This window comes from Lagenorhynchus albirostris, chromosome 2 (genome assembly GCF_949774975.1).
Source record: "Lagenorhynchus albirostris chromosome 2, mLagAlb1.1, whole genome shotgun sequence".
Lineage (NCBI taxonomy): Eukaryota > Metazoa > Chordata > Mammalia > Artiodactyla > Delphinidae > Lagenorhynchus > Lagenorhynchus albirostris.
The window spans coordinates 51,393,701-51,414,257 of record NC_083096.1 but is presented as its reverse complement, the minus strand read 5'-3'; the positions used below and the strand labels follow the sequence as shown (position 1 = coordinate 51,414,257).

The 20,557-nt window shown below is 37.7% G+C and overlaps 1 protein-coding gene across 4 annotated transcripts in view; it reads left to right on the top strand.

The window, feature by feature from the left end:
* The window catches only part of RASAL2 (RAS protein activator like 2), a 379,074-nt gene that overhangs the window by 176,657 nt on the left and 181,860 nt on the right, over positions 1-20,557 (top strand). For all 4 annotated transcript variants that reach the window (XM_060132692.1, XM_060132664.1, XM_060132683.1 and 1 more), the window contains exon 2: positions 7,299-7,426. In XM_060132692.1, coding sequence (XP_059988675.1) covers positions 7,299-7,426 — 128 coding nt within the window. The remainder of the gene's footprint in view (positions 1-7,298; positions 7,427-20,557) is intronic.

Genomic DNA, 20,557 nt, shown 5'->3' with positions numbered 1-20,557 from the left:
AAATGCTTCCTTTTACTGCTTTATAGTCTCATATTTTAGTTGTTTGTTTCCCCTTACTCATTTGAGGTCATTGGTTTTTTTGATAACAGGAAAGGTTTTTCACCTCTCATGTAAGTCAGCTGAGTTGTGTCAGGACCTAGCTGACTGAATTGGCTTGGTGACTTAGCAGTGAGTGACTGATAGGATTCTTTAGAGAAGCCTGCACATATTATCTCCTTGATAATTTTCACTGTAAGCTCAGTGATTTGTGGTTCAAACAGGTCACAATTCAGAAAAGATGCAAATTTAGGTCTGTGTTCTATTCCATTTGATACTGTGGAGAGAGGTAGAGCTATTAAAAAATTTTTTAATGCTGCCAAACTCTTGATAAGTTTTATTTTTTAATGCAGTCTGCCTTCTTCTACTCCGCTATAGTGAGATAATGACACAGTATTGGCAGTATAACCAATTGTGAAAACCCTAGAAACTGATCTCTCAATAGTGGTAAGCTATTTACTTTTTTTTCCCTTTCTCCTCTAAGAATCACATTCTTTTAAAAGCTCTACTTCTTTCCCCACAGCAGCTGCCCCTAAAGGAAAGTGATGAGATTCAATTCAAAAAGAGGCAGGCATGGGGGATATATTAATATAGGAAGAGGTACTAAATATAACAAGAAGATTGAGTATTACATAGTGTTTGAGATTAATTCTTAGTATAGTTTGTTTTTCTACCAGTAACAGGAACATGAGCTACAAAAAGGATCTTGAGTTTTGATCATTTATACAACACCATGGTTATGTTTTAAGTGGCAGACTTATATTTTCTTACACTTTTCTTATATTTGCACAGTGCTTGACTGTTTAAGAAAACTTGCAATAGACCCCCTTTTTTTCCTTCTAAGGATGAGTATATAAATGAATTATTTTATTTTGAGTATTTTCTGTTTAGATAAGAGTATGAACTGTAGATGTGAGTTGTCTATTAGGATTGAAGAGCAAGCTGTGATTGACTGCCATTTGTCATCTTAACATGGCATCATTCATAACATTCCATTCAGTTACCCAAGCCATATAGTTGCTTTAGCTGTGCTTGGCCCAATGTGGCAATTATGGGACTTATTTCTTCTAATGCGTATCTAAAAAGTGAAAGAAAACGAAATGATCTGCTCTGCCTGCTGTTGCATGGCACAAGTGATAAGGTGCAATGCAAACTGTGTACTAGTGATGTGGAAGGGAGAAGCAAGGTGGAACCATCATAGGAATGGCTTCCCAAACTAAAATTAGTTCTTCTGCAAAGAAAAGTGTTACCTTTATCAAGGAATAGTTGATAAAGAATATTAAGTCAGTCATGCCTTTAAGGAACTTATTACGTTGTTTTCAGTTAAGTGTGATGGAGCAGAGTTAGAATAACCCCTGTGCTTAGCCCCTGGTGCTGCTGAGACTGAGAGTAAGGCAGCAGAAGAGCTGTTTGCAAACCTTAGGCTAAAGGAAATAATTCACCAGAAAGAAGAGTCATATGTTATCTCCTGCTTGTCTTCTGTTCTCTTAAAAAGGGTGATGGTGAGCATAGGGGATTTCCTGACTAGCCACAAGTGATCCATTTTCTGGAAAAAAAAGACACAAACCTGTCTCTTAAGGGGAAAAAAACAACAGTATTTATTGACGATGATAAAATTTAAGATCCAAAACAAAGATCAGTATTTTGGAAAACTTGAATCTGCCACATGGAGCTTGACAGCTTCCCAGTACTTATAGACTTTTCTGATGACCAAGACTTTCTGAAGATTAATGAGTGTGATTTTTTGATATTATGTAATGAAAAGTGTCAATGTTTGGAAGATCTGCAAAACTAAGTGAACCGTTTTTTCCTATATGATCAGTGCAGAGTGCCCCAAAGTCATGCATATGGGTAAAAAGATCCATTCAAAGGGCAAGGTAGACCAATGATTTTTAACTTAACAGAGTATGAAAAGTTTATTGAAGTGGTGTCAAATTCCACAATTTACTTACTTTTAAGGAGCAACTGCTTGCCAGTTTTTGTTATAGTATTAGAAAAGGTGAGGCACAGTTACCTGAAAATGCTATTAAAATACTCTTTCCTGGGCTTCCCTGGTGGCGCAGTGGTTGAGAATCTGCCTGCCAATGCAGGAGACACGGGTTTGAGCCCTGGTCTGGGAAGATCCCACATGCCGCGGAGCAACTAGGCCCGTGAGCCACAACTACTGAGCCTGCACGTCTGGAGCTTCTGCTCCACAACAAGAGAAGCCGCGACAGTGGGAGGCCCGCGTACCGCGATGAAGAGTGGCCCCTGCTCACCGCAACTAGAGAAAGCCCTCGCACAGAAACAAAGACCCAACACAGCCAAAACTAAATAAATTTAAAAAAAAAATACTCTTCCCTTTTCCAACTATATATCTGTGTGAGTCTAGATTTTCTACTTATACTTCAACCAAAACAACATAAAGCAAGAGATTAAAAGTTGAAACAGATACAAGAACCCAGCTGTCTTCTATTCAGCCAGATTTTAAAGAGATTTGCAAAACTTCAGTGTCACTCCTCTCACTAATTATTTTGTTTTGTTTGGAAAATAGTTGCATTTCATCAAAAATGTGTTATTTATGTTAACATGCAGTAGGTTTGTTATTGTTGTTAAATGAGTAAATATTTTAAAAATTTCTCAGTTTTAATTTCTAATATGGTAAATATTGATAAATATAACCCACATAAACAAAATCTCTTTGAAAACAAAGAGAAACAAAATCTCAATTTTAAAAGTCTAAAGGGATCATGAGATCAAAAAATTTTGATAATTACTAGTCTACATGGTAATATCCAGTCTCAAAGAAGCACTCTCCAATGGGATTCATTGAGTAACCACTGATTCTTTTTAATGTTTCTAAAATTATTCAATTTTTGTAATAAGGCCAGCATCCAATATCCTTAGTATCCTTATAGGAATGGGACAGCGCAAATATAAAATTTTTTTCCAGTTTTGCTATTAAGATTCTTATTTGTAATTCTAAGGTAGTTATCATATTCTGTAGTGAATTTTAGATACTAAATGTAATTGCAAGTCAGAAATTAGAAGTGTGTCACCAGAGTAGGAGAGAAAGAGGGTGGGAGGGAGGAAAGGAGGGAGGGAGGGGAGGACTGGTAGAATTGGTAAAGTGAAATACGGCAATAATCTGAGTTTGTCCTGTTAATATAGTCTCAGTAAACAGGCTTTACAAGTGTACTATTAAACCTTCATTTAGCCATGGAAATGAGGACAAGATAGAATGAATAAATTAAATTTATAGGTTTAAAAAAATTATTTAAATTGTTACTTAAAGTGCCCTTCAAACCTTAATCCAGAAATGCTAAAAAGAACCAAAAAAATCCTACTTATTCTAACTTCTTTCTTGTTTTCTTCCTTTTATGCACTCTTATAAAATGATCAAAATATGGATAATAGAGAGTAGAAAAAAATGTGAAACTATAAAATTTATAATGTGGCTAATCAACCTCATAATTTAGACTGACAGAAAAATGTAAAATATAGAAGTATTGCTCCCTATTTCATTCTACCTTTAGCCTTGGAGAGGAGTAATTTGGGGTCCCCAATATGCTTTATGAGACATTGTCTCATTTCACAATACCATGAAGAAACTAGGAACAAAGCTGCAGTTGGAGAAGGGGAGAGCATTAAGGGAGACTGTAAGAGAATTAACTCAGGATGACACAGGGAAGATAATTTAGGTTTTCTTAAATTCAGTGCTGATGCAGATTTATATTTTGTCAGGAAAACTGGGTTTCCTGCTGTAATACAGTTTCCTATATTCTAATTTTATGGACAGAGTCTGTCAATGTCTTCTTGCTCAGTGTGGATCATAAGATTACTATTCAGATTAAATTGCAGGGGGCAGTTTAGGTCACCCACGGCCAACTTACATAAGAAGGTTAGTCATTTGAATGAAAACTTGTCTAGGCCACAAAACCACCACGTTTCTACATGAAGTAGGTGCATCCCTCTCTGTTGAAGTGGTCTTTGTATTCGACTCTAAAAATAGGCCTACACTGTGGTAAAAATCTAACGCATTTGTTTATCCAAATCATGTGAAGAAAATCAGCTTTGACATGGCTTTTAAGTTCAGGCAAGAATCTTTTATCTGTGTCAAAAATGATTGAGTCAGTTCCTTTAAAGCTTTTTGTGATAATTTTAGGAAAATTTGACATATAAAGAAAACTTTAAATTAATTTAAATGCTTGAAATAAAAGAGTTAAGGGGGCTTCCTGGTGGCACAGTGGTTGGGAGTCCGCCTGCTGATGCAGGGGACACGGGTTCATGACCTGGTCTGGAAAGATCCCACATGCCGCGGAGCGGCTGGGCCTGTGAGCCATGGCCGCTGAGCCTGCGCGTCCGGAGCCTGTGCTCCGCAAAGGGAGAGGCCGCAACAGTGAGAGGCCCGCGTGATGAGAGAGTTGGCGTAGAATGGAAAAGCTATGGATGCAGCATGTACTGGTTGTGCGAGGTTCAGAGGAGATAGAAGTGGAAAAACAAGGGGAAAAAGGAAAAACAGTGAACTTCTAAGAATTAGTAACATGTCAAGCCAAGCCCTGGTAATGTTATTAGTTCTTGAATTTTGAGTTATTTTGGAGGGTAGTTGATAAGTTCCCCAAGCGTGCAGAGCAACAAGTTTAGATAGACTTTTAGAGAGCAAAGAAGTTAAGCCAGAAGGAGCACTGAAGATAATCTTGGGCACATAAGGGGATGCAAGAAAAGAGACATATGCCTAATGCCCTAAGTACTAACTTCTTTACTTTCTACAGATCTCCAGCTATAGGTATGCATATTTGAATAATTATAGCATAAAAACATCTAGGAAATCATTTGAATTTCCTTGAAGTCAGTCAATACCAGGAATACCTATCATCCTGTGATAAAAAGACTAAAAGTCCTTAGAAAGTAATAGTAATGAAGATTCTCACCTAATAGGTAAAATGTGCTTATTTATTATTACAACTCTCCTGCACTCATGGGTGTTTGTTTTCTAATTTCTTCAGTTTGAGGTGCTCCTCTAGTGTAATAATTAATAGTAATAAGTAATGTATTTTACTGTTTCCTGCAGTATATTCCTGAGAGGAATTAGTCCTTCATGGCTAAAGAACTTTTTTTTTTGGCGGTACGCGGCCTCTCACTGTTGTGGCCTCTCCCGTTGCGGAGCACAGGCTCCGGACGCGCAGGCCCAGCGGCCATGGCTCACGGGCCCAGCTGCTCCACAGCATGTGGGATCCTCCCGGACCGGGGCACGAACCCGCGCCCCCTGCATCGGCAGGCGGACTCTCAACCACTGCGCCACCAGGGAAGCCCCATAAAGAACTTTTAATATATACTGAACTGTCATAAAAGCCTTACTCAATGGATCTAATGTGTACTTATGGTTAAATTATGTTCCAAGTTTTTCAACAGGCCAAATGAACAAACAGATCATATTAAAGAGTTTTTAATTGATTTTTTTGGATCTGACCCCTAAAGCAAAGGTAAAAAAAGCAAAAATAAACAAGTAGGACTATATCAAACTAAAAAGCTTCTGTACAGCAAAGGAAACCATCAATGAAATGGCAGCCTTCTGAACTGGAGAAAATATTTGCAAATCATATATCTGATAAGGAGTTAATATCCAAAATATATGAAGAACTCATACAACTCAGCAAAACAAACAAACACCCAAAACAGTCTGATTAAAAAATGGGCAGAGGATCTGAATAGACATTTTTCCAAAGAAAACATATAGATGGACAAGAAGTATATAAGGTGTTGAACTTCCCTAATCATCAGGGAAATGCAAATCAAAACCACAATGAGATATCACTCACACCTGTTAGAATGGCTATTATCAAAAAGACAAGAAATAGCAAGTGTTGGCAAGGATGTAGAGAAAAGGGAAGCCTCGTGCACTGCTGGTGGGAATGTAAATTGGTGCAGCCACTATGGAAAACAGTATAGAGGTTCCTCAAAAAATTAAAATGGAACTACCATTCAATCCAACAATTTCATTTCTGGGTGTTATCCAAAGAACATGAAAACACTAATTGGAAAAGATACATACAGTAGCCAAGATATGGAAACAACCTAAGTGTCCATTGGTGGATAAATAGAATACTACTCAGCCATTGAAAGAAATGAAATCTTGTCATTTACGACAACATGGATGGACCTTGAGGGTATTATGCTAAATGAAATAAGTCAGACAGAGGAAAACTAATACTGTATGACCTCACTTATATGTGGAATCTAAAAACCAAAACAAACAAACAAAACAAAACTCAGAGATTCAGAGAACAGAATGGTGATTTCCAAGAGGAAGGGGTGGTGGGTGAGGGGGTGAAAGGTTTTAAGAGGTACAAATTTCCACTTACAAGTCATGGGGATGTCAACTGTAGCATGGTGATTATAATATTGTGGTGTATATTTGAAAGTTACCAAGAGAATAAATCTTAGAAAGTTCTCATCAGAAGAAAAAAAATTTTTTTTGTAACTTTTTATGGTGACAGATGGTAATTAGACTTATTGGGGTCATTATTTTGCAGTGTATACAAATATTGAATCATTACATTGTACACTTGAAACTAGTATAATGTTACACATCAATTATACCTTAATAAAAGAAAAAAAACTAAAGTAACAGGAAATGAGACGTTTAGAAGAGTTGAAACATTTAACTTTGATTGTGTGCCTCCACCTTTAAGAGACATGATGGTAATATGTTTAGATCTTTCCTTGAGGAAATTGCCTTCTATGTTTTTAAGATCTTACTGGCCTCTAGTGGTAATATGATGCTGTAGTTTAACCATTTCTAAATCTTACAACTGACTAGAAATAAAGTTATTTTGAAGACATAGGCTGCCAATAACTCACTCCTTCAGTACTGGATCAGCAGCACTCTTGAGTGTACATGCAATATCATCTTCTTCCTAAAGATTGTCTATCTTTTGTTCTTGTCTCTGAGTCACGCCCACCTCTTTCTTTTGAATGATACTAGTTTTGCTCTGAAGTGACCTCCCATTATTTTAGTGCATGCACAGTGGTGATTACTATGTCAAGTTTGTACTAACAATTCTTCCTAGTGTCTCAGCCCTCTTTTCTGCGGACTATGGGGCAAAATTTTCCCTCTGTATATAACTTTTTATTTTCGTCAGAGGAATTTAAGTTTTCAGTTTACCATTTAGATTTATGTTTAGACCTCCTTACTTTGATTTTGAAGAATCTTACATTTGAACTACAAGTTTACCAAATATGGCAATGATTTGTCACTTTTGTTTTTTGTGTTTGTCACACAGATGTGAAAGGGCCACCTACCCATCGTCTGTCTTGTGGCCAGTCACCCTACACCGACACAACAACATGGGAGCGGAAGTACTGCATCCTTACAGACAGCCAGCTGGTGTTGCTCAACAAGGAAAAGGAGGTGAGGTGGATATTACGAGGAAAGCTACTTCCCTTTTCTGACCAAATTCCTGAAATAATCTAGTTTTTATTTGCATCTTGATGAGTTGCATTTATGAAAATGGAGACTTTATGAAGGACACACTCTAAGTGGGTCTAAGGGACTGCTGATGTCATCATGATGATACGTTATTGCCGCAAAGGCGTGACATCAACAAAACAGGGCTGGATTTTCAGTAAGGAATAGTGAAAGAGATATTGAGTTGAGTAATTTGGAATGAGAATGGGTTGGATTGTGTAGACCTGGCCCTGAAAGTGGTCCAGAGAGGCTATTGGAAATTATATCAGTCTAGCTCCTCGCAAGTAACAAATAGCATAGTAAGCAGATTAATTGAAAGCGGTTTAATGAAGGGACTATACAGAGTCATGGGCAGCATAGGGGACCCATCAGAGGGGGATAAAGTACCCATGAACTGGCAACAGCAGAAAGCAGTTGTCACCCTAGACCTTCAGGGCAAGGGAAGGGAGCAATGTTTCTGGAACCCAGAGAACTGTAGTTGCATGAAAGGACTGCATAACAGTTGCTATGGCTATACACAAAAGAACAGCCTCTACCAAAACAAAAATGGCCAGCAGGGAGGAAGCAAGGGAGAACAGACACACCAGGTCTCTTTCCTGCTTTCTGACTTCTTGCCAGTGTTACCTACTGGCCAAACCTAACTTGAAGCCAAAGGAAAAGATTGCTTTTGATGTGTTCTGTAGAGATTTGTTTCCTGAAGCACAGCAAGGGAGAGAAGGGCAGAGAGTAGATCTGGAGAGGCAGACAGAATATAATTATTACAGACATCTAGTTCTAGGTAAACTTTCTGTCCCTCTAAGTGAAAAAACCCTTGAACTTATCATATACTATTACTACTTTACTCCTCAAACTATTACAGTGTACAAATCCTTCCACATCCAAATAATTCATTTGCTTATTGGTGATGTATTGGATAGGTGACTTGGTAAGGCCAAAAAACCATCCTACTCCACAACATAAAAAAATTAGTATGATCTTGACAAGAAGAGGGATAATGGGAGGGAAGGAGAAGAAGAGATCTCATTCGATGAAGGAGAAAGATTAATTGCCAAAAATATATATAAATAACTAGAAAACTGTAGGTAGAATATCAATTTCATAAGCCATCCCTCTGGAAAAGTTAGTTCAGAGGAAGCAGTGCGCAGAAAACACATTTCTTAATTCTAGTCTGTGGATCTCTACCTCCCTTTTCTCTTCTCTCTCTCCTCCCCCTCTGTCCCTTTTCTTTTGCATCTCTTCTCTTACTTACCATTCTTTAACATCGTAAAGGCAAGGTCATAGCAATAAAGCAATTTCAGTTTCTTCTTTTATTTTCATAGGCAATTCTTACTTGCAAGGACCTGGCTAATGTGCCCTCTATGAACTTGGTTATTCTTTTTCTCCAACCATTGAAAAATGTCCCTTACTTTTGTTACCATCTCCCTACCCATGACCCTTTTCCAGTATTGTAATATAATTAAACTTAATTTTATTAAAATAATTCAATAAAGGTGAGCCCTTTCTGGAACAGTATAGTACATGTTGCTTTGTTTCTATTAAGTAGATACATAATAAAAATTGGTAGAGTGAATATTAGTATAGAATATTTCTAATTATCCAATTTGAATAGACAGATAATTTAACATGTGCATTTAAACCAATCGACTCTGTCAGCAGTCTTTTATCAGAGCTGTTAATAAGGAGTGATATGAACATATCATCTGCCATCTTTTTGCCCTTACCTACATTTTATTCAATTAGTAATGTAAGAAATTAAATAGCCTAAAGATAGATAGCATAAGGTCAAGAGCATTCCTTATCTAGAACCAAGATATAATGCATGGATTAAATAATACTGATCAATTGAGTAATCCAGGCTTGGGCTCCCTTTAGTCCCATAAAATAACTGTCCATGATGAATGATTTCTAAAACAATTTCTTATGTACTTTATCGCTTTTTATGCCAGCCATCAAGATTAGCCCTAGACACCTGGGGAACCCCTCATTTTCTCGTCTACATATCGCTCTGTATATCCTCTTTTCTCCTTTCCCACCTTTTGAAACCCTTTGCCCTCTGCAACTCACAGTCCATCATCAACCAAATCAGCTGTTTCTTCCACCCCTTTTCTGAAGCAGTTCCTTAACTTCTTGGTCTCGTGAGAACCTGTAGCTTTCCTGAGGACACTGTCATCTGTGAAGTCCTGTCAAGTGATGGCTGTTTTTTTCCCACAGCCTTCATACCATGCTGCCTACAGTAGGCATCCTTCTCCTTTCATGGCTGCTTCCTGTCTCTTCTCCCTCATTTTCCCTATAAAGCCCAGACTCTGAGTCCCATGTTGTAGTCATCTTCCAGCCCCACCCCCGGCCCCCGTCATTTCTTGTTGATTTTAGCTTCTGGCTCATTATCATTATTTCCAGCACTACTCCAGCCTTAACTTGTGATGATTCCAATATCTGCAGAGATGATTCTTTCAACACACTGACTCTAAGTTCCTTGAACTCCTCTCCTCCAAGAATCTCTTCCTCTACCCTGCCTCATTGCTACAACTTCTCAATATTCTCAATTGTGTGCATCTTACTGTCTGACCTCATATCTTTCTAGCTCATCCCTTTTTCCAACAATTTTTCAATCCTTTGGGACCTATGGGCCATTGATCTTGTCACCTTTTCTGCCCCTCATACCTCTGATACCCTCTCTTCCCTCTTCTCCCAGCTTTAATTCCATGGTCAGTCATTTTCATCTTTGCATACTATTTCCTTGCCCTTTTTTGCATCATCATACTCGCTTGGCAATGTGATAGGTCAGTTAAATCCTGCTCCTCATCTATCCTGCCCTGCTTCCATGCAGCATAATGTGTCTGGAGAAAATCACTCCACCCTGCTGACAGTCTTTAAACTAATGTTTCCAAATCTCATGTGAGCCTCTAATGCTGCTTGGCAATCACAAAACATTTCCTAGTCCAGTTGCTTTCCAACTCTACTGGACTAGTGCTTCTCAGTCTATGCGTGGTAAAGGACCAAGTTTTTCCCTACCTCATCATGAACAATAAAATACAATAATATGAATTGTGAAGAAAAATGAAGTTTTAAAAAGACAAAAATCTAAGTCCAAATTTTTTATTAGATTGAACAAAAATGAAATTACAGTTCAATAATAATCATACATAGGAAAATAAGGAATAGAATTACAAAAATTGTACATGTTCATGGAGAGTGTGCTGTACAATGAGATGAATCCACTGATCACACCAGGCACAATTCTCAATTTCTGTGTTGCTAAATTGTTTATTGTGGACCATTAACAGTTTGCAGAACAGCACAGGACCTTGGAGTAGCACAATCCAGGATGATTTCTAAGATGATTTTTTCATGCTTCCTCTTCCATTATAATTCCTTGTCTATTACCCTCACTTATAGCTGATTACTTTGCTGCTTATTTCACTGAGAAAATTCAGCCACTCAAAAGAGAACTCTTTTACCATGTCTACCCATCCACCAGCAACTATTTCCTTATACTCTGATTTCCCTCTTTTCACTGTGGTTTGATTGCCTACAGTCCAACTCTCAGCCCCTCCCCTTGTGCCCATTCTTGCCTATTCAAGGATGTATCAATAGCAGGTCTCCCTTACCTCTTTTACATCTTCAGCTCTCTGCTCTCTACTAGATCGTTCCCATCAGCATGCTATTATTTCTCCCATCTTAAAAGAAAAAATGAGCCTGCATTAATCTCACTTCTACCGCCAGTTACCACCCCTTTCTTTGCTTCCCTTACCAGCAAAAATTCTGGAAACTTCTAAACTCACTGTCTCTAATTCTTCTCCTCTCATTCTCTCTTAAACCTACTTCATTCATACTCTGACCTATATCACCTTGTGAAAATTGCTCTTGTTAAGCTCACTGGTGACCTCCACATTGCTAAATTCAGTGGTCAGTTCTCACTTCTTGTCTTACTTAATCTGTTAGTGGAATTTAATGCAGTTGATCACTCATTCCTCCTCCTAGAACCACTTTCTTCACTTGGCGTCCATGACACTGTGCTGTCTTAGTTTTCTTCCTGTCTCTCTGGCAGTTCCTTCTGAGTCATCTTTGCAGATTTCTCTTCTACTCTCCAAATCTCAACAGGGGAGTGCTACAGAGTTCAGTCCGTGGACCTCACTTCCTTAGGAATCTCATCCAATCTTATGACTTCAAATACCCTCTAAAGCTGATGATCTTAATTTTTTATCTTAAGCCTACACATCTCTCTTCTCTAGACTCATATATCCATCTGTCCATTATACACCTCTACTTGGATATGGCTTTGTCACTGTTTTAAGCACATCAGGCATGTTCTTGCCTCAAGACCTTAGCCTTGGCTTTTCCCTCAGATATTTGCAGGACTCACTTTCTCACCTCCTTCAACTCTTTGGTTGCATATCACCTGCTCAAATAAGCCCTACTCTGACCAACTTATTCAAAATTGCAACCCCTCCCTGTATCTCCATTCAGAACTTCCAATCTAATTACCTGGCTGTATTTTTTTTTCCCCTATAGCATTTACCACCTTCTAAAATGCTATATAATTTATTTATTATGTTTATTGTCTCTTTTCTCTTATATAAGCTTTTAGGGCAGGGAGGATTTTATCTGTTTTTTTCAGTGCTATATCCCTCAGTGCTTAGAACAGTTCCTGACACATAAGTAAATTCTAACAAATATTTGTTGAATAAATTTTGAAAAAGCCAAATTATAAACTTTGATTCCTGAATATCCATTTTTTTAATTTAAGTTTGAGGAGACGAACCTTCTATCTTTTCTTTTTTATGTGATAAGTCTTCCCACAACAAGAGGTGTAATTACATATTTTTTCTAAGACTGGATAATAAAAGAGGGGAAAAATAATCCATAAGATGCTTTTCAATTGTTGAATATGAAATTCCATCTTTATTTATTGAGCATCCGTATGTGTAAAGTATTGTGGTTGCAAAGATGCAGTTTGTTGGGAACACACTGAGGTAAATTAAAAGTTAAAACTGTTTAGAACTAGATACAGAGGTGGTGGTTGCACAACATCATGAATGTACTAAATGTCACTGAAGTATTCACTTTACAGTGGTTAATTTTATGTTACGTGAATTTAACCTCAATACAATTTTTTTAAAAAGATTATTACATTACCACAAGGGAAAGATTAACTAAGATATTGCCTGGGGTGGGTTATTGTTTAAAGTAGAGAATGCCAAAAAAGTATCTACAGATAAATTTGTGATTAAGCCATGTCTTTAGGGACAAATAGAAGCTCACTTGGAGGAAAAGAAGGGAAGGATATTCCACGTATATATAAAGATACAAAGTCAAGAAACATCTTATATCTCTTTGGCAAACTGCAAAATGTTCAGAATTCTTGGAATATAATTTGCAAGAGGAAAAATGAAAGCTGGCAAGAGCCGAATAATAAAGTGCCTTGAAGGCCATGCTAAGGAATTTGGACTTTATTCTAGAAATGATTTGGACCATGGAAAGGTATTTAACAGGGCAATGACATCATCACATTTGCTTCTTAGAAAAGTAACTCTGTTGATCACATGGAAAATTGAGTGAAAGGGATTGGAAGGAAGTAGATGAGTTACGTTATTGCAATAGACCAGGTAAGGGATGACAAGTTTACGCAAACAGTTTAATGCCCTGAGACGGGTATGTTCTACCACTATAAGTTGGAGAAACTGGATTAAATCTCTAGGATAAGAAAATGTTAAGGCATTGTTACACCTGCTACTTGAATTTTATTTAATATTCTGTTAATTTTATGATAGGAAAAGTTTAGAAATACTTTTTTTTTTTTTTTTTTTTTGTGGAAGGACCAGAATATGCTGTCACTCTTTTTACCTTCCACCCACACTATCATGAAGAATATAACTCTTATCTTTGGAGTTTTGCATTGAACAACTTAGAATTCCTTGAAACAAGGAGTTTAAGGAATTTCCTGCTAAAATTATCTTAAAAAGCTGTTTTAAACCTTAATCAGCGAATCACAGGGGTGTTTATTGCTGTATTAATAAGATCAATTAAGAGGGTTCTGTAAGGGTTTAAACTGAATCCTTAGCCAGGCAGTGTTGGAATGTGGGAGGATTATATTAGTCTAGTATCACTCATGTATTCACTGTGTGGGATCCTTTAATGCTCTCCCTTAACTCTGCATGTTTCCTGTCAGAAATGGGAAAAAGGTTGCTTGTGCAATGTACATGGGAAGAGTGTTAAGTATACTAATTACCAAAATGGGAATGTAACAGAAGAGTAGATCTGGGCAGAATGCTGAAAGAGGTGCCAGGAGTATCACCTTGAGAAATGATTCACTGATTCAGTAAATTGCTTCATGCAAATTGTGCCAAATAGACATTGCTTATGTGTTATGAATTTACTTCCCTGTCTGGATGCCAGGATAGGCCCCAGCTGGCTTGGCACCAACCCATTCAAAGAGGACGTAGGAGGCCATTTGAATTCCATTTTGCTTGCAAGAGATAAGACCAAGTAAACTAGAGATTAAGGAGTTGAGGGAAATGGTAGAGAAGATAATCATGAACTCCCCAGTGTGCAGCCAGTATAAAAATATAAAAGAAAGCTGAATTTGTGAGTTCCTTTCTTTTGGCAATAACAAGGCATTAAGAATGGTAAAAGTGGCTCCTTTTTTCTTCAGTCAGACTCTACTTTCTGTATTTGGAATTTTAAAAGCTTGATGCTAGTGTAAAGGCAGCAAGGTAGTAATAATGCAATTTCAAAATATTTTAAAATATTTTTCATGATTTTAGAAAACAGTATTTACACTCAGATATATTGATGAAAATAGCAGTTAGGCTTTGTGCAAACAGCTAAAATCAATTGTTATTTATCCTGGGGTAAACTACCCATGGCATATTTCATTCAGAACTACTTTCAAGTTATTCAGCAGATACATAATGTGCCCCTGTATGTGAATTCACTGATAGGAGTTACAAAGAATAAGACACAGTTCTTTCCCCTCTCCCCAGTACCAAATTTAGTTGTGGGAATAGGAAAAATAATTTTAAAATGGAATTTGATAAATAGCACAAGTAAACTGGATAGAATAAAAGAAAGAAATCCATTTATTCTAAAGCACTGTAGTCTCTGTCATTAAGATGCTATTGACAATGGGCAATTACCAAAGGAAGCTTAAGAAAGGAAGGGGATCAAAGTTATGTGTTATGAATATTAATCTGTAAGATGTATTGGAAGAGGGAAAGGTAGGCAGGAGACAGACCAATTACAAGACTACTATTCCTCTGATCTAAAAACTTGAATTGTTTCCCAGTGCTTCCTGAATTATTCATGGCCTGGTATTAAAGCCTTCCCATGTGGTTATAATATATTTTGGTGTTCTCCCACTTCTCCCCCTTAAGAGGCTCTAGCTAAATTGGCCTACTCCTGGTTCCAAATACAGTAAAAAAATAGTATGCGTACCAACTTCTTGGCTGATGTTATGTTATTTCCTTTGCCTAAAATGGCCCCCATCTCTACCTATCAAATATTCATTTATTCATTTGTGAGTTGGAGCTATTTTAAGGTTTGGAGATTGACTGGTAAGTTAAGCTGTTAACTTATGTGGAATTAGTTGCACAAATGAATAATTATGAATCCATGTATAAGTATAGTGCCAGAGAAAGATTTGTTATTGGAGGAACCTCAGGAAGGTGTACCTTAACCTCCCTTAGGGAACTGATAGAAAGGAAGATTCCTGGAAGAAGCAATGCCTGTCCTAAGCCTTAGGATGGTTAGGAGTTTACCTTGCAGGTATAGAATAGAAAAGAAAGTGAGGGAAAATATTTCAGTCTGAGAGAACAAACTAAGCAAAGGCACTGAACTACAACATGAGGAATATGTTAGGGAAATGCAAGCAATTTGTTGTTCCTACTATGTAAAGTCTAAAGCTGGTTACTTACACAGTGGCCAGATTGTGGAAAACCTGGTATACTATATCAGGGAACTTGCACTTGCTCTGTAAGATATTAGTTTTAAAACTCTTTTAGCAGAACAACACCTTTTGTAGAAAAGCTCATGCAGAAGCCCTGTACAACAGATAAACTCAGAATTATGCTCTGGTTGAAGCAGAGAGATAAGTCCCTTGTCACATGCACACACAAACATACCATCACTTCTTTGAAAAACACTGCAAAGGAGAGCAACTGAAGGCCTTTAAGTCTCAGAATGACTGGTAAGTTAAGCTGTTAACTTATGTGGAATTAGTTGCACAAATGAATAATTATGATTAATTATGATTCCATGTATAAGTAAAGTGCGAGAGAGAGATCTGTTATTGGAGGAATCTCACGGAGGTGTACCGTAAATGATTATAATTGCATTTTAGAAATATTCTGGAAACTATATAAAGGATAGATTTAAGAGGCAGAATATCACCAATGAAGAGACTGTATTAGTAGTTTGGATAAGAGAGAATAAGAGGCTTTTGACACCAGCTGTGATGGAGTAACTGGTACAAGACTAGCCCTCCCATTGCAAACAAAATAAGACTAGACCAAAAATATATATATAGCAGCCAGAGATTGGTTCAAGATGGTGAAGTAGAAGGACATACGCTCACTCCCTCTTGCAAGAGCACCAGAATCACAACTAATTGCTGAACAATCATCGACAGGAAGACACCGGAACTCACTAAAAAAGATACCCCACATCCAAAGACAAAGGAAAAGCCACAGTGAGACGGTAGCAGGGGCGCAATCACAATAAAATCAAATCCCATAACTGCTGGGTGGGTGACTCACAAACTGGAGAACACTTGTACCACAGAAGTCCACCCACTGGAGTGAAGGTTCTGAGCCCCACGTCAGGCTTCCCAACTTGGGGGTCCGGCAATGGGAGGAGGAATTCCTAGAGAATCAGACTTTGAAAGCTAGTGGGATTTGATTGCAGGACTTTGACAGGACTGGGAGAAACAGAGACTCCACTCTTGGAGGGCACACACAAAGTGATGTGCGTATCGGGACGCAGGGGAAGGAGCAGTGACCCCACAGGAGACTGAACGAGGCCTACCTGCTAGTGGTGGAGGGTCTTATACAGAGGCGGGGGGTGGCTGTGTCTCACCGTGAGGACAAGGAAACTGGCAGCAGTTCTGGGAAGTACTCCTTGGTGTGAGCCCTCCCAGAGTATGCCATTAGCCTCACCAAAAAGCCAGGTAGGCTCCAGTGCTGGGTCGCCTCAGGCCAAACAACCAACAAGGAGGGAACCCAGCCCCAAGCATCAGCAGACAAGCAGATTAAAGTTTTACTGAGCTCTGCCCATCACCACTCTCTCCCATCATGAAACTTGCACAAGCCTCTTATATAGCCTAATCCACCAGAGGGCAGACAGCAAAAGCAAGAAGAACTACAATCCTGCAGCCTGTGGAACAAAAACCACATTCACAGAAAGACAAGATGAAAAGGCAGAGGGCTATGTACCAGATGAAGGAAAAAGATAAAACCTCAGAAAAACAACTAAATGAAGTGGAGATAGGCAACCTTCCAGAAAAAGAATTCAGAATAAAGATAGTGAAGATGATCCAGGACCTCAGAAAAAGAATGGAGGCAAAGATTGAGAAGATGCAAGAAATGTTTAACAAGGACCTAGAAGAATTAAAGAACAAACAAACAGAGACGAGCAATACAATAACTGAAATGAAAACTACCCTACAAGGAATCAATAGCAGAATAATGGAGGCAGAAGAACGGATAAGTGACCTGGAAGACAGAATGGTGGAATTCACTGTTGCGGAACAGAATAAAGAGAAAAGAATGAAAAGAAATGAAGACAGCCTAAGAGACCTCTGGAACAACATTAAACACAACAACATTCGCATTATAGGGGTCCCAGAAGGAGAAGAGTGAGAGAAAGGACCAGAGAAAATATTTGAAAAGATTATAGGTGAAAATGTCCCTAACATGGGAAAGGAAATAGCCACCCAAGTCCAGGAAGCGCAGCGAGTCCCATACAGGATAAACCCAAGGAGAAACATGCCAAGACACATAGTAATCAACTAGTAAAAATTAAAGACAAAGAAAAATTATTGAAAGCAGCAAGGGAAAAACGACAAATAACATACAAGGGAACTGCTATAAGGTTAACAGCTGATTTCTCAGCAGAAACTCTACAAGCCAGAAGGGAGTGGCATGACATATTTAAAGTGATGAAAGGGAAGAACCTACAACCAAGATTACTCTACCTGGCAAGGATCTCATTCAGATTCAATGGAGAAATCAAAAGATTTACAGACAAGCAAAAGCCAATAGAATTCAGCACCACCAAACCAGCTCTACAACAAATGCTAAAGGAATTTCTCTAAGTGGGAAACACAAGAGGAGGAAAGGACCTACAAAAACAAACACATAACAATTAAGAAAATGGTCATAGGAACATACATATCGATAGTTACCTTAAACGTGAATGGATTAAATCCTCCAACCAAAAAACACAGGCTTGCTGAATGGATACAAAAACAACACCCATATATATGCTGTCTATAAGAGACCCATGTCAGACCTAGGGACACATACAGACTGAAAGTGAAGGGATGGAAAAATGTAGTCCATGCAAATGGAAATCAAAAGAAAGCTGGAGTAGCAATACTCATATAAGATAAAATAGACTTTAAAATAAAGAATGTTACAAGAGACAAGGAAGGACACTACATAATGATCAAGAGATCAATTCAAGAAGAAGATATAACAATTATAAATATATATGCACCCAACATAGGGGCACCTCAATACATAAGGCAACTGCTAACAGCTGTAAAAGAGGAAATCAACAGCAGCACAATAATAGTGGGAGACTTTAACACCTCACTTACACCAATGGACAGATCATCCAAACGGAAAATTAATAAGGAAACAAAAACAGCAGATTACACTTTCTTCTCAAGTGCGCACGGAACATTCTCCAGGATAGATCACATCTTGGGTCACAAATCAAGCCTCAGTAAATTGAAGAAAATTGAAATCATATAAAGCATCTTTTCTGACCACAACGCTGTGAGATTAGAAATCAGTTACAGGGAAAAGAACACAAACACATAGAGACTAAACAATACGTTACTAAATAACCAAGATATCACTGAAGAAATAAAAGAGGAAATCAGAAAATACCTAGAGACAAATTATAACAAAAACACCACGATCCAAAACCTATGGGATGCAGCAAAAGCAGTTCTAAGAGGGAAGTTTATAACAATACAAGCCTACCTCAAGAAACAGGAAAAATCTCAAATAAACAATGTAACCTTACACCTAAAGGAACTAGAGAAGAAGAACAAACAAAACCCAAAGTTAGTAGAAGGAAAGAAATCATAAAGATCAGAAATAAATGAAATCGAAACAAAATAATAGCAAAGATCAATAAAGCTAAAAGCTGGTTCTTTGAGAAGATGAACAAAATTGATGAACCATTAGCCAGTCTCATCAAGAAAAAGAGGGAGAGGGTGCAAATCAGTAAAATTAGAAACGAAAAAGGAGATGTTGCAACAGACACTGTAGAAATACAAATCATCCCAAGAGACTACTACAAGCAACTCTATGCAGTAAAATGGACAATCTGGAAGAAATGGACAAATTCTTAGAAAGGTATAACCTTCCAAGACTGAGCCAGGAAGAAATAGAAAATATGAGTAGACCAATCACAAGTAATGAAATTGAAACTGTGATTAAAAATCTTCCAACAGACAAAAGCCCAGGACCAGATGGCTTCACAGGTGAATTCCAACAAACTTTAAGAGAAGAGCTAACACTTGTCCTTCCCAAACTCTGCCAAAATAAAGCAGAGGAAGGAACACTCCCGAACTCATTCTATGAGGCCACCAACCCCCTGATACCAAAACCAGACAAAGAGACTACAGAGAAAGAAAATTATAGACCAATATCACTGATGAATATAGATGCAAAAATCCTCAACTAATACTAGCAAACAGAATCCAACAACACATTAAAAGGATCATACACCATGATCAAGTGAGATTTACCCCAGGAATGCAGGGATTCTTCAATATATGGAAATCAATCAATGTGATACACCATATTAACAAATTGAAGAATAAAAACCATTTGATCATCTCAATAGATGCAGAAAAAGCTTTTGACAGAATTCAACACCCATTTGTGATAAAAACTCTCCAGAAAGTGGGCATAAAGGCAACCTACCTCAACATAACAAAGGCCATATACAACAAACCCACAGCAAACATCATTCTCGATGGTGAAAAACTGAAAGCATTTGCTCTAAGATCAGGAACGAGAGAAGGATGTCCACTTTCGCCACTGTTATTCAACATAGTTTTGGAAGTCCTAGCCATGGCAATCAGAGAAGAAAAAGAAATAAAGGCAATACAAATTGGAAAAGAAGAAGTAAAACTGTCACTGTTTGCAGATGACATGATACTATACATAGAGAATCCTAAAGATGCTACCAGAAAACTACTAGAGCTAATCAATGAATTTGGTAAAGTTGCAGGATACAAAATTAATGCACAGAAATCTCTTGCATTCTTATACACTAATGATGAAAAATCTGAAAATGAAATTAAGGAAAGACTCCCGTTTACCACTGCAACAAAAAGAAGAAAATCCCTGGAATAAACCTATCTAGGGATACAAAAGACCTGTAAGCAGAAAACTATAAGACACTAATGAAAGAAATTAAAGATGTTACAAACAGATGGAGAGATATACCATGTTCTTGGATTGGAAGAATCAGTATTGTGAAAATGACTATACTACCCAAAGCAATCTACAGATTCAATGCAATCAAATTACCAATGGCATTTTTTACAGAACTAGAACAAAAAATCTTAAAATTTGTATGGAGACATGGAAGACCCTGAATAGCCAAAACAGTCTTGAGGGAAAAAAACGGAGCTGGAGGAATCAGACTCCCTGACTTCAGACTATACTACAAAGCTACAGTAATCAAGACAATATGGTACTAGCACAAAAACAGAAATACAGATCAATGGAACAGGATAAAAAGCCCAGAGATAACCCAATGCACCTATGGTCAACTAATCTATGACAAAGGAGGCAAGGATATACAATGGAGAAAAGACAACCTCTTCAGTAA